This window comes from Zootoca vivipara, chromosome 10, assembly GCF_963506605.1.
Source record: "Zootoca vivipara chromosome 10, rZooViv1.1, whole genome shotgun sequence".
NCBI classification, from domain to species: Eukaryota; Metazoa; Chordata; class Lepidosauria; order Squamata; family Lacertidae; genus Zootoca; species Zootoca vivipara.
In genome coordinates this window covers 32,333,001-32,348,802 of record NC_083285.1, presented here as the reverse complement: position 1 = coordinate 32,348,802, position 15,802 = coordinate 32,333,001, and the positions used below count along the sequence as shown (strand labels likewise).

Sequence of the window (15,802 nt, the reverse complement as noted above, 5' to 3'; positions counted from 1 at the left end):
GATCTGTCCTTGCAAGTGAGCACTCTGAATGGATTTCCTTCAGAATGGATAGGTTTGATCTTCTTGCAGTCCATGGGACTCTCAAGAGTCTCCTCCAGCACCATAATTCAAAAGCATCAATTCTTCGGCGATCAGCCTTCTTTATGGTCCAGCTCTCACTTCCATACATCACTACTGGGAAAACCATAGCTTTAACTATACAGACTTTTGTCAGCAAGTCTTTTTATACCCTGGGACAGAAGCAAGAGGTGAGCTGGGGCAGGGCGTTCTCTAGCCGCCCAATGCCAGCTGCAAACTCCAACAGTGACTGAAGCCAAAGCAAGCACCAGTGTTCTTTTTCCAGAGAAGCCACAGGAGCCTTTGTATGGAGGAGGGGCCAGAGAGATGCTCTTAAATTGTACTTTGAGACCAAGGGAGACGAGGGGAGAGGGAGCCAGCTGGCTGCTCAGGGCTCGTATTTTGTCTCATAGATTCTACTCCTACCAGTGTACAGTACCTCACACATTTGATCACATTGTGGTCACTGTAGTTCAGTTTTGGCTCAAAGACTTTCAGGTAGTGTACCTTCATCGAGGTAGATTCTTGAAAATCCCCTACTCTGAAAGATACTGCCCTTGTGGCACAAAACAGGTCGAATTCATCACACACATTTTATTTCATTGCCTATTTTATGCAAGAATATATGATAAGTATTTGACCCCCTTACTGAAGAGAAGATTTATCGCACGGACTCTTCCAGAGTGTCTTATCTGCTGAACAATTGTAGCAATGACATTGTGGAGAATGTGGCAAGATTTTTGAGTGACGCTATGAAATTACGTCACCATAGGTCCTGAGAGCCATCTTTGTACCTCATGATGTCCTGATAGATTTATCCTAAAGTATCTCCTACTATGTTTCGTTAACTGTGTTGTGTTCTGATCCATGTATACAGTGCACTTTTTATGCCAATAAAGGAGATTGATTGCATAATTTCTCATTCTAGCAAAGCCATAGACCCTGTGGAACAGCCAGGAATTATGTGAATGCAGGGTTGAGCTTACCTTATCATTGCATGGAGATTAAACATTAAAATAAATATTAAACATTCATCAAGTGCTCTTGAACCTTCTGGGCTGCATGCATATCCTGATCTTGGGGGTGGGGGCACAGGAGAATTTACTTCACTATGCCTTATTCTGAGCTTTAACTGAGGCACAGGAAGTTAAGGAGATTGACACAGTCACTGATTTTATTTTTAAATCTACACTTTTTAAAAACGTAAAAAGACTTCATGTAAAAAACAACAGCTGTTAGGTTCATTTTAGGTAGCTCTCCCACCTCCCTGTGCTTACGGGGGAGCTCAGCTGAAGGCATCATGGGATTTCCAGGAGAAATGGACACCCAGGAAGGCTGGAGAGATTATTATTGGAACAAAAGAAAGGGCATTCAAAGGTAGCCGTCAGCCACCTTAGCAGCCAGTAATCACAACAAAACCCCATGAGAAGGTACCTCCTCACCCATGAGAATTTCACAAAAACCTTATTCCTATTTCAAAAAATTTGTTTACAATTTTTCTCATCAAAAATAGATGGGAAATGGCCGGGGGGGGGAGGGGAAATAGGAGAGATTTTTGGCATGGCACTTGTTTTAACACTTCATTACAACTATTCCCAGGTTTTAGCATAGTGTGTGTTCTGGTGTGAATTTGTTGTGTAGCCTGGATGCCATGCAAACCTCCTGCCACACCGAAAGACATACATGAATTGGCTCTATGTCTTCCTGGTAAATGCATGTGCTCACTTCTGCTGATAGTAAGACTGGGACAAACCACTGGAGAGCTGTTGCCAGTCAGAGCAGAGAACCCCCTGTTCTAGTTGGATCAGTGGTCTGGCTCAGTAGAAGGCAACTGAAGTATTCAAATATTTTGCTGTACTCTTTAAAAAAATTATTATCATTATCACATCTTATCTGAATTGTATGCCCCTCAAATCAAGTTACTGTGTGTTTATGTAAGAACTGAAATGTTAGGATTGTATACATTCATATTTTCTAAATTATCCATTGCAGAACTCTGGTTATAGCACAGACATTATGTTATAGATTACTAGAAATAGGAAGGCCTAGAGGGGGACGGAGAGAAAAATATGGGGTGGGGGGGGTCCTCTCACCCATTCCCCCCCATTTCCCCCCAAATAAGGGGGGAAATGGAGCAAAACTGGGACCTACCTGTTTTTTCCTCAAGCCTTAACATCTCTAAACCAAACAGGAGAAAATGGTACTGTCCTTAAAGCTGTAGTTTTCCCTTATCCCACCAATCAATCAAAATTAATAAATCAGGACCAGACCTTCACATTATATACGCAGCTCACAAAATAGCCATAGCTGCCAAGTTTTCCCTTTTCTCGCGAGGAAGCCTATTCAGCATAAGGGAAAATCCCTTAAAAAAGGGATAACTTGGCAGCTATGAAAATAGCAAGACAAGGACGCAACAACAATCCCGGCAAGCAACTTTTTATCATGCAAACATGGGGCACCTGCTGATAAACAGCTCTTTGTCCCATTATTGTCATTGCATTTCTGTCCCTCTCACTGAGTGGGCAGCGGGCAGCAGGTTGATCTGCTTTGGCAGTACTTGTCACCAGAATGAGTGAGGAACTGGGTCAGAGCCATCATCTCTTCTCTCCATCAGTGTTGCCAAAGTTGAGCCATCTGTGGGCCATGCATTAGGTGATGGGGTCCTTGCATTCAGCCTAGTGCTCTGCATTAGGATTGAAAGAGGACCATTCTTAATGCCGATATCCTTAAAAGGTATCCAAACAAACCTAGGAATAACAAAATGACCAGGTCTGCTAGGTTGAATCATGGTAGTTAGGAGGGACCTTGGAGGTCATCTGATCCAGCTGTTTTCGGAGTACATTATCCCTAGCTAGCAGGACCAGTGGTCAGGGATGAAGGGAACTGTAGTCCAAAAACAGCTGGGGGCCCAAGTTTGTGAAATCTCGATCTAGTCCAACCCTAGTTCAATGCAAAATGTACAAATGCAGGATGCAACAACAGCACCCCTTACAGATGGCCATTGGACCACTGGTGGTTTGAATACCACCAGCAAAGGAGAGCCCACCACCTTCTGAGAGGTAATACAGTATGTTCCACCATTAAACAATCCAATGCATTCCATTATCCTGGTATTTATTTATTTATTTACTAAGACTGCCAAAATGAGGGAGACGTGTGTGTCAAGCATGTAGGAGCTTGGTGCATTGTGTCAGCTTGTGCGTTGCGTCGTAAGATTTGCCCAAGTGGGCTTACCTGATTAACTAGAAGAAACAAAATAAAAAAAATTCCTTCCAGCAGCACCTTAGAGACCAACTAAGTTTGTTATTGGTATGAGCTTTCGTATGCATGCACACTTCTTCAGATACCTAGAAGATTGACTGTAGGAAAAACTTTCAAAACCCCTCTGGCAATATTCACTCTTTTCCAGTGCCTGCATGTATGGCTGCCTAGGGTTGCCGCCTAAAGCAATAGTCTTTTTTTTTTTTTAAGTCAGTGAAAATGCAGAACTGAACTTGAACAGACGGGGGGGGAATGTGGGGTGGTAAAATCTCACTGTCCAATTTGAAAATTACAGCATATGAACAGCAGTAATACAAGTCAAAATGTGTCCCTCCCTGACCTTTTGCCTTGTTTTTATCTATTCAGATGTTGCCAGAGCAATTGAACTGCTGGAGAAACTACAAGAAGCTGGAGAAGTACCAGGACACAAGCTGCAGTCACTTAAAAAAGTACTGCAGAGTGAGTTTTGTACAGCTATCAGAGAGGTATGGTAATGAATCGCTGGCCGTATTTATTAAAGGGGAGACTCACAATGTGCACGAGCCACTGCACATTATGCTGTATTATGCAAATAAGTGAAAATCGTTCTGTGAAGTTTCCATAAGAGTCAGTGGCATGTGTCCAGAGACTTACTGCCTCCATAAAAAAATGAACATTTGTAATAACTCAGGAACTGCGTGAGGTCCAACCATCTGTGTCGAACAAGAGAGACAGGGTCTTAAGGCACACAGCAGATTCTTAATAAATATGTTCCATTGGTGTAGTAATTTCTATCACACATAACATAAGGAGAACTTTGTGAGGTGAGCTAATTTATAAATCTGCTATCTGATTAAAGAAATATTTGTTTGATTTATGGGCACAATGCCATGCATGGCTACCAGGAAGTGAGGTACACTAAGTTCAGTGGCGTGCTCTCACAGGTAGGAATTTTGATTAATCAATTTAAACGTGCATATTTTTTTCCTGTGAACAAACAATAATCCTTAAAGGAGAAGCCCAGTTTTATAAATAGATTAACAGTAAGTACCATCTTAGAAGAGGCAAGTGCCTTCTTTAGTTTTTTTTTTTAAGTTTTTTTTAAATAATCATTTCAATTTTTTTTTAAAAAAATCTTCTGACTAATTATTCAGTAGCATCCTTCCATGGACAATTTTTAAATGGGCTAATAAACCTTCAACTTACTTAACTGATTAATTGCAGCCCTGTAGATTTACCACTTTGTGATCCGTGGCAGGAAGGAAGGCACTATGGACATTTTCACAACATTGCTGTTACTCATTAGAAAACCATTTATGTTTTCCCTTCTTAATTGCATTTAAAATGTTCATGTCAGTTTTATAGGTGTTTGGAAGGAAGAGAGAAATTGATCTGCTTCATAATTTTTAATTACAATAAAGCCTAAAAGGTAAAGGTAAACGACCCCCTGACAGTTATGTCCAGTCGCAGATGACTGGGGTTGCGGAGCCACCTAAACATTAGATGGTCGGCTAAAATAGCCTTAAAGTTGCTGTCCCAGAAGTGTGTTGTCAAACACTCAAGGGAAATAGCAATTTGTACCTGAAAATTAGCAAGTGCCTCCATTTTCTTCCTTGGCCTCTATGGACTACCTGCCACTATTCCGATTTATTTATTATTTAAGCAATAGCAACAACAGCACTAGGGTTCCTAGGCAATAACAGTACACAGAATGAAACACTGTTTTTAAATGAAGCAATATTTTGATGGCTAAAAGAAACAGCAACACAGTGTACAGTAGTTTAATGTGCAATGTTTTTTTAAATTATTTTAAAGGGAATATTGCTCTCTTGCAAAAGATTGGTGCTGTCTATGATTTGCAGTAGCTATCATGATGAAGGCCTTTAATTTGACCAACTAAAAGCTTCTAACTGATGACAGGCTGTATTGTAGTTTTGTCTTTATGTGGTATAGATTTGCCTTTCTGTAATACTACTAGGAATGTCGATTACATTTATATTCATCTGTGAAGAGTGTTTTGAACAGCAGCCAACATGCAGTCCTTTGTAACAGGTGCAAAATTCAGGAAAGCAGAAAATTACTTAGACTATGATTCACTATCGGTTGAATGAACTAAAAGCTATCTAGCTGGACTTTGACAAGACAGTGAATAATGGCCGACAAAAGCTCTTACGGGCTATTGTTTAGTGACAGCTGACCTCCGCACCCCTATTAATAGCAAGAAAATTAAGTTCACTTTAACAGTTCAATCCTACATATGTCTACTCAGAAGTAAGTGTAATTGAGTTCAATTATGTTTCCTTCCAGGTGATTAGGTATAAGGCGGCAGCCTAAAGAGCTTATAATTATATGTTTAACCAGTTATTGCTGAATTCTGAAGAAATAGATTGATATTTATGCCAAGTACCTAACATGATCCCTCTGGCTAGTCTTGTATGTCTTAAAAAGAAACTACTGTTCCAGAAACAGAGAAAATTAGCTCACAGTGAAGAAACAGATGAACCTCTTAAGTGATTGCATAGCTGCACTAAAGTATGTTCAGGTTATCAACTCTTGATTAGTTACGACTGCTGAGTGACTGTTACACCATGAGAAGATCTTGATTTTTGGAAACTCATTCACTCCTACTACAAGAAAATGACAAGGGGTTTGAAATAAGTCTGGCTCCAGTGCACTCCTGCCACAGGCTTTTGAATCTGCGTACCTGTGATGCTACCCACAATGCAGAGCTCTTCTGTAGTTTATGGAGAAAAACTGCTCCTGGGTGCATTTTCTCCCAAAGCAGCTTAAATCCTAAAGGAAATTTTAAGGCACATCCGCTGTGGAGTTAAGCTGAGGTATGTACATTTGAGGTAGCCGTTGCACATGCATGGATGACAGCTTCAGAAATAGGAATTGGAGGTGGGGGGGAGAGTACTGCAGGGGCAGGAAGAGCCAACAGATAATGCACATTGGGTGTTGACATCCCCCGTCCCTCTCCGATGTGTACAACCACCTGCAAATACTACTTGAAATGTGGGTGGGGGTGCACAATGACCTTGCTTCATTTTAAACTGTGGATGTGTACATAGCCTAAGGCTGAAAAGAAACCACATGGTGAAAGAAAGGATGCTTTCACTTTCTTTAAATGTCTACGCTTACTGAGGCATTGATTGGTGCCTTGCAATAATCTCAGCCATGGTGGAGGAATATTTAGAAAGTAGCATCCCAAAATGTCCATTACTTGCTCTACAGATATCTGTCCCCACAAATCAGTGTGTTAAGAACACTGATTTTGTTACACAGTCAATATGTCTCATAAAATAGGCTTTGATTCATTTACAAGGGATGAAATTAAACAACCCATCCTCTACACCAGGGATCGGCAACCTGCAGCCCATGGGCCACAAGCAGCCACGGGGGTCATTTAAACAGCCCACAAGCTGCCTCCGAACCAAGCCGCCCACTCGGCGAGTCCCCACGTGGTGCGCTAAACCAGCGCAGTGCGGAGCAGGGACTCACTTCCGCGGCGCTGGAAATCGCGCAGACGCTGGAAATTGCATCTGCACAGACATGATCCAGTGCATGGAGCGATCTCCGCGGGAGTGAACCCGCCCAGGTGAGGTAAACCTTGCTGACCCCTGCTCTACACACTCACAACTAACAACTTCATCGTGCTATCTCTTGAAATTTGTCCATCACTGAACTATCACTATTTCAGTTTCCATTAGTAAGAAATAAAGATTCAGGCTGCAATCCTATGGTCCCTGGGAGGGTGTTTGGGGCACCATAGATTCATTGTGTCTCCCTCCCTGAGACATGCTTCCAGAGAAGGAGGTTTGACCTTCTATGACTCCTCCATGAAGCTGTGAAAAGATCTGTAGTTGGTGCCTGTCCAACATCACAGAGGGCAAAAAGGCACGGGGAGGCATCAGGAAAAGTGATGGATGCTTCTATTCCCCTAACACACACACACACCTCAATTGAGGGATAAACCCATTTTTTACACCAACCTGTTTCCTTCTCATTGATTGCAACCAGAGGTTCAAAGAGGAAGATGTTTGCAAAATAGCTTTCATGCAGCCCTGCACTGCTTTTTGAACCTCTGGTTCAAAGCAGCCACATGTATATCATGAAACCAAGTTAAGCCTCAGGCTTGCACACTCCCATCTGGCCAAGAGAAGGAGTTTGCCAATGTTTACTTTCACTTTCCCGCTAATCTCAGTTTCTTGTGTGTGAACCAGAGATTATAGTCTATAATTAACTGCGTATCAAACACTGGTCATTTTCAAAAGAAAGCCGACTTCAAAACACGGTTGATAGATTATAAACCCTCATTCATGCGCAATGACAAGCCAATCAATGTAAAGTGTTGCTGAATACTCACAAAGTCCTCAGCTAAGTGGGAGGACGGGACTGAGGAAGGAGCATGCAAGTCTGAGGCTTTTCTCAGACTCATTCCGCCTCATGTATGTAGACCTAAAACATGGTTTAGGTGAATGTGGCTTATATTTTGCATCTGTAGTTCAGAAGGGATCTGCTCCTCACCAGGGTTTAGGGAGAAGACATGTAAGCTATTGCAAAAGATAAATTGGGAAAGCCTCAGCAATAACAGATGTCATCCAAGCATGAAATGTTGTTTTTATTTTATTTTATTTTGTGTTAATAATATACATCTCGCTCAGCTAGGCTCGCTAATTTTATCTAGAAATCTGATTAGATCCTGTGCCTGCTAAGCCCCAAAATATATCTGGTCTTGTATCACCAGTGCATTTTAAGGATCAGAGGTATATGTCATGCTTAATATCTTGCATGCAACAACGTCTGCTTTATATTGAATTAGCTTACAGCTGAGGGAAATGGATTGTTACTGGGACTGCAGCATTGAGGGATTTATTCCTTGCCTTCCCTAAATCTTCCTCCACATGACTTTGTATAAAACAAAAACAAAAAACAGGTTCCATCTGCACTATTGGGTACTTTCTCCTCCCCATGGTTTCACAAGACACACTTTGACCCTGGAGACTTAAAAGAAAGAGGCTGAACTTGCTCAGTGGTGACTGGGAAGTTACCCTTCCTCCCAGGCTGAAAATTAAATGGCATCTCTTAGAGATCTTCTTGCTTGGGCATTGGGAGCACGGAAGGTGCCTTATTCCGAGTCAGATTATTGGGGCCGTCTAGCTCAGCATTGTCTTCACTAGTAGCAGCTGCAGGATTTTGTTTGTGGGTCTCTCCCAGCCCTATCAGCCGATGCATGGGGGTTGAACCTGAGATGTTCTGCATGCAAAGCAAATGCTCTACCACTGAGCTGTATCACTTTGCCAAGGAAGGGGAAGTTGAGAGGAGGCAGTCGACATAAATTGGGGGTGTTTTGGATTGGCCATGCCTTCACATCAGCTGGGTAATCATCACAATTGTGACCTGTCTTCCAAAGCAATAGAGAACACCCTTCTCTTGATAGAACCTGAATCTTTGCAGGAGACTTGACTGGAAACAGGGATGGCGATGGGAAAATCTATGCTGTCCCCTTTGTGCATCATGTTTTTTGGCAGCTAGGATGCATGGTGTAAAAAGCCACACAAGCTGGTATTTCTGCATCCATTTAGTATAATGATAACATTTGCAATAGCTCAAGTAGGGCACTAAATGTAATTTTTGCCAAATGACAAACTTAAGTACTGTATTTTCTTTCACAACCAGCGGTTCCCTGGCATTGCTGCCACAAAGCCCTGAATAGTATGAATCAGAACTTTTAGGTATGGGTTGCCTTTTTCATGCGTCAGATTGCTGTCATTAATTCGAAGAGCCGGCTAAGCAACCCAAGATTTACTGAAGAAGAGGCTTTGTTAAGCCTATTTCGGTTGCTACATCCTGATGACTTCACTGCAGGAGCTCTAAAACGACTGCTAGTGAAACACAATTTTGTGCTGCTTTCAGTGATGCTACAAATGTTAATACCTCAGAATCCAGAGTCACATCAAAGGACTGATGTGTAATCAGGTGTCCCCTATTGACTCTAAGATAAAAATCAATTGCAGGGGGAGAAAATGTTGGGCCACCAGCAATGTACATACTTTCAGCTATGCCCGATTGCTTAGATGACCCTTAGGAGGGGATGAGACAACTAACGGTTGTGGGGAGGAATGAATACAGAAAGCTTGACTAGCAAATGGTAAGATATTGATGTGCTTGTCAGTCCCTTAAATTCTAAAGAACAATCCACATTTGGAGATGCTGATTCAGTTCAGTTATTGCCACAGTTATTTTTAGTTATGTAAGGCATGTTTGTTATGTAAGATTTGTTTATGGACCTTGCCTACCTGTTTCCTTTGCTTGCAGGTTGTTGCAAATTTCTGCTTTGCCGTGCGGTACTATAGCTAGTTCTACAAAATCCTAGACTTAAAGCACATAGTGCTATTCATCTTCATCCACTGTTGAGCAAAATTGCAGCTGACGGTGGAGATGCTCTGCAGTGCACTGGTCATCCTACGTATTTATATTCCCGCTGTTAGCAAAGTCCACTGGGAAACATCTCTTGAGGGGAAAAAAAGCCTATTAAAAGTGACTGGGTGTTGCACAGAAGATGAGCGCTGGGCATAGGCTGCAATCCTATATATGCTTACCTGAAAGCCAGCCTCACTGAACTCAATATGACTGCCGTCTGAGTAGTATGCATAGGATTGCATTGGTAGGCCATGTTCACACGTTGCAATAAGCCATAAACCATGGCTTGCTGTGAGAAATTATGCTGCCATGTTGCTCCTGCTTCCAGAGGCGGATTTAGGGCAGCATGACCAGAGTTCTGCTCCACTGGGCACCGAGCCCAAGGGGCACCGCAGGGTGTCACAACTATGATGTAGTGAACTGAGCAGAACGGAAGGTGAGGGGTGCTGAATTTTGCGCTCACACAGAGAGCACCACTGACATTTGAAAGACCAAAAGTCCACCCCTGCTGCTTCACTCCTCCCATAGCACAAGCAGGAGCAACAAACCACAAACCTTGGAATACCATGTTGTCCAAAGACCACATAACACCAGTCCAGCTCCAAAGGCCTTCTGGCGGTTCCCTCACTGCGAGAAGTGAAGTTACAGGGAAGCAGGCAGAGGGGCTTCTTGGTAGTGGTGCCTGCCCTGTGGGATGCCCTCCCATCAGATGTCGAAGAAATAAACAACTATCTAACATTTATAAGTCATCTGAAGGCAGCCCTGTTTAGGGAAGTTTTTAATGACTGGTGTTTTAATGTATTTTTAATATTTTGTTGGAAGCCGCCCAGAGTGGCTGGGGAAACCCAGCCAGATGGGCGGGGTATAAATAATAAATTATTATATTATTATTATTATCCAAACCAGGATCTTTGTTCTTCCCTAAAGAAATCATGATCAGAATCAGACGCTTGTTCTTGGGCTGCTGAGGGATTTCTTAGTGAAATGCCCCATTGCATCCCATTCAGCACCCTGTTCCTTCCTCCCTCCACAGCTCACAGTGAAGTCAGAAGGCAAAGTACAGATCTGGTATGGAAGCACACTGAGATGGAGGCAGATGTGCAAAGCAGAAATCCATATCAGTATCTTAAATCCTTGTATTTGGAAGCACTTCATCTCTCCTTGGTTGAGATGCAATGCTTTTTCCAGGATATTTAATTCCAAATATAAGGTTTGAAATTAACTATAATTAATATTCATCCCCCCAAAAATATGGGAAGATAAGTCTAATTTTCTCTTCTTCACACTCTCAAAGAAACATTTTATTAGGTGACCTTTATATTCCCCCCCCCATATCCTCTTGTGGTATGTTTTGTAATTAAAAATGTCATAGCTCCACAGAGAGCTAAATGAGATTTAGTTCATTGCAGGTTTGGGATTGTTAATGAGTCATCATCCCCACTGCATGAGGCACAGTGACATGTAGTTTTCCTGCATGGCATCCAATTGTTCTGACAGCTGGTGTAATGATGCAGATGTTTGTCTCCAAGGGAGGCCTGCTAACACTGTCCTCCTGACAGAAGCACATGACTTTTTTTTCAGATTAATAAAAGAGTATCATACCAAAGCTCTAACAGCATGAAACGGCCAATTTTATTTTTATTCAAATCATCTCACAAAGCTACTGTATACTCAGTCAGACAATGCAGGCTTGTATTGTCTGTGCTGAATGGTAGCTCTCCAGAGTCTCAGGAAGAGGTGTTTTCCATAAGATCCTTTCTTTATCAGGCAGTAATCAGGGGTCTTCTGCATGAAAGGCAGGGACATTGCTAGGCCTTTAAAAGACTTGCAGCGCAGACCCACAACACAGATTTGCACATTTTTATTTCTGTGTGTAATTGCAAATGTAGGCTGACTTTCATAAAAATAAACTGCTCTGAAAACAATGTACAAACATAAGTTTCTTTTAAAGTTTAAAAAGGCGGAGAAAGGACAAGAGACGTGGAGACTGTTGTAAAAGACCCATAGCTCCCCGATGTGGAGCATGTGCTACATTTAAAGCACTCAATTTAACACCCATGGCTTCCTCCAAAGCGTCATGAGAACTGTAGTTTATTAAGAATGCTAACCGAAGGACTTCCGGTTCGCTGCGGAGGAAATGGTGGTGCGCTCCGTGTTGTCTGAGTAAAGGACAACACTGTTCTGGGTGTCAGGGCTCTGGGGGGTGTATGCCAGGGCTAGCCCCACCCCACCCTGAAAACCCCCTTGGTCGAGTGGGGGCCCCAGGGGTCCAGCAGAATGTTGGAGAACTCGCCAACCCAAAACTAAAAAGGCAGTAAATGTCAGGTAAAACCAGGGCTGGCCCAAGACACCTGAGGTGGAGCCCCAGATGCCTCCCCTCCCCACCAAGGAAGAAGGGGTGAGGGAAGATCTACATCAGGAATAAGGGTGGAAGAATGATCAACATTGAGATCTGCTGCCCCGGTGAATCCCGCCACCCTGGGTTGACTTTAAAGTTGACTTTAAAGGGCCTAGGGAAATAATAATAATAATAATAATAATAATAATAATAATAATAATAATAATATGTTTACCTGCTACCAAATGAATAAGGCAAGTGTCAAGAGAACCTCTCTTGAAAAAGCATTACTAACTGGAGTACCATCACTGGGAAATCCCTCTCCCAGCAGTTACCCACCTTGCCTCCAACAGGAGAGGTGCCCAAAGAGAAGCATATCTATCTTCCTGTAGGGATATGTTCATATATTTAACCATCAGCCCACAATGTAAATATCAAAGTAAAAGCTGCATTAGGTAATAGGCAGTTTCTTTATGCATTGGTGGAGATGATGTCAATTATACTGAGTCAAACCATTGGTGTGTCTATCTCAGTACAGTTAGCATCATCTGTCAGCAGTACTATAATGTTTCAGACAGAGGCCTGATCTGCTGGGTCCTTTTTAGCTGAGGTTGCCATTATCTTCTGTATGCAAAACATGTTCCAAAACTGAGCAATGGTGCCTCCCTGATTAGCAGAACTTGGGACCTTATTTTTGTTTTTCCTTACACCTCTTCTCTGTGCTTGTTTTTGCTATTCTCACAAGAGATTTGAATTTCCATTTTATAAAAAGGGTTTGTTGCCACTATGCTTTCTCCTGTTCCTGTCAAAGCAGTATTTTTAGTAAGAATCATTTGGCCTGTTAGAATCCTCCTTGTGGGTATCATGTCAATGTTTTCTGTAGATCAATAAGCCTGTGGCCTTCCAGATTGGCCCCATGACAGTTGGCTCTTGTTCTTTGCAAAGGAACTTCATTTGGTCTTTGAAATAATTTTATTTTGCACATTATAATTTATGATAATTGTAGTGGTTAATTAGTTTGCTAAAGCTTCTATAATTAATCAGCTTAATTTTTGATGTGCTTGACAGCCAAAATACATATGCATTTCCTTACCTCGGTGCATTCTTGTCTGGCATATCTAGGAGTCAGGTGGTTCTGTTTTCTGCATTCAGCATATAGCACATGTTGAAAATTGATGTGAGTGCAGTGGGTGTTTTTCATAACCTGGGCAATAATGGTTCAGAAACATGTAGTAGATTTAGGGAGTAATCTCATTACCCCTGAGAGAGCATCTCAGGGGCCCATAGGATACATTGGATCTCCCTTTCCAACGCTGAAGAGGGAGAGCCAAGGTTGGATCCCGACTCCCCACCAACATGGGAACACCTGATATCCCAGCACAAGCTATGTAGAGCCACGACATCAGTAGGGCCAGAAAGGGGGCATGATGGGACTGTGCAAGGGAAGGACCAGAAAAAATCTTGGAGCCAAAGAATCCAAAGTCATCACAATCCTCTGACATACCCTCAAGACACGGAAGATTTAGACCAGCTCAGGAATTGGTCTAAATTTCTCCCATGATGAAAAGGGAATGTTAAAAAGGGGTACATTTAAAGGAAGAAGGATTTCAGGGGGGGGGGTTGTGTGGGTTTTTTTTACCTCACATCTACTCTGCTGTTCATCCATCTTTGGTTTTTGCCCTCCTTGGTAGGATTGGAGCTTTGGTGATCCTTGCGGGCTGCTAGAGCCCTTTTATATAGGGCTACTACTAGGGTTGACAGACTCAATAGTGGACAGGACTTCTGTGCCTTTAATTGCCCTGCTCTCTTTTGAGTCTGGAAACCTTAAAGAGAAACCAGCAGACCCTTTGTTTAATTTCCAAGCATAGGGTCTTCTGGTTTCTCTTTAAGGTTTCCAGACTCAAAAGAGAGCAGGGCAATTAAAGGCACAGAAGACCTGTCCACTATTGAGTCTGGCAACCCTAGCTACTACAGCAACTCTCTACCAGAAGATGCAGTACACAGGTGATGGCTGCTTATTCTATCAACAGCTATCAGCCATGATAACAAAACCGAATCCCTGAATTCAGAGGCAGTGAATAAAGATGTTAGTACAGACAGCAGGTTATGTCTGTTGCCTTAATGTCCTTCACATAAACTTCCCAAAGGCATCCATCTCCCCACGAGTGAAACAGAATTCTGCATTAGATGGATCACTGATCAGATTAAGCAAAGGAGGTTTTACACTTTTAAACTCATGCTGTATTAATAGATCAATACATAAGCAACATACTAATTATGAGGCTCCAAAGACTGATCATTTCCGTGTTCCTGTTAGCTGCGAGTGGCAGTATGATTTTTTAAAAAGCATAAGTGTGTTATCAGCAATATAGTCTTGGCTACCCCCAGTTCAAAATTATTGGGATATTTTTGCCAGTTTCTAATAATAGTAATAAACAGCCTGCTAATTGTCAATCGTTTAGATCTATTAATTTGACCCAGATCTCAAAAGCATTGAGCTACACATGCGGTTAATAAGAACACATGCGTTATTAGTGAAATGGGTTAATTGATTAGAATCAAAACAAGTGTTTCAAATGCAGGCCAGAAGCAAATAGGCAGCCAGTGCAACTGGTATAGAATTGATTCAAATGCCTGTCCCCCTGACAAGCATCATAACAGCTGCATTCTGTATCTGCTGAAGTTTCTGTACTGTCTTTAAAAGCAGTCCCATAGAGAGAGTATTATTCATTACAGTAAACTTCTGAACATTCCTTGTCCCAACTGCTTTCAACCATAGACCTAATTGAAAGACTCACCCAGTCTGCCTAACCTCTGTCAATCAGCCAGATTTTTTACTGTTTGACCTTTCCAATGTATATTGAAATAAATTATTGGGGTGGGGGAACAAGGCACTCAAGAGTAAAGTAAAACATCTGTTTTCAGACCTGTTGTCAAAATTTAAAAAGTTCCCTTCTGGTTTCTATAGATTCCCCCACCCCTCTCTGTTCATCTGCCATCAACATTCTATAAACACTCTACTTATGGTCAGGCAGCTCTGAGGGTTTTTTAGCCTTCTGCATGCCTAGGGAGTCCTTGAAATATGAAGAAACCACTAATGTATTTTTGGATGACTCAGTTTCATTTCAAAACTTATAGGCACTCAACCACCTGAGTTCAAAATTACAGGGGATGGTGATTTTTTAAAAGCATATCTCTCAAGATTAAGATAAAATGCAAACATTATTAATACACTATGTTGGTCAACCCTGCCTGGACCAAGTCTTTTCTGTACTATAGCTCATTAAATCATTGCTGAAATTCTGCACAAATGAAGGCAGTTTAAATAATGAGGAGAACTGTGGCCCTTGTTTTTTATTTGCCATCTCCCTCTTTAAAACAGCATTTCTTTCTTGCAATTATATGCTGCCATCATTTGAAGGAGCAGAATGCAGCATAAATGCTACCCTCCACGTTTTCTGCTGAAAGCTTTGCAAATTTCATGGCTGATGTAGGATTTGAACCAAAGTCGCCCTGGTCAAAATAATCATACTGCTCATTCATTAAATCATACTAAAGTGCATTTTAGAGGGCTATCAAGGATCCATTTGCATCACCAAAAATTATGCTCAGGGGGCTGAGGCCAAGTAAGTCATACCAGTAGCAGACCTATGGATATCAATTGATATGACTAACTTGTCCATTGGTTTCAATGGGTATACCCTTTGTGGACTTAGCTGTGCATCTCGAAATCAGTTTCCTTTT

General features: G+C 41.9%; 1 protein-coding gene across 1 annotated transcript in view; it reads left to right on the top strand.

The window, feature by feature from the left end:
• The window catches only part of LIN7A (lin-7 homolog A, crumbs cell polarity complex component), a 37,340-nt gene that overhangs the window by 7,502 nt on the left and 14,036 nt on the right, over positions 1-15,802 (top strand). The window contains exon 2 of the mRNA XM_035127838.2: positions 3,685-3,803. Within this exon, the coding sequence (XP_034983729.2) occupies positions 3,685-3,803 (119 nt within the window). The remainder of the gene's footprint in view (positions 1-3,684; positions 3,804-15,802) is intronic.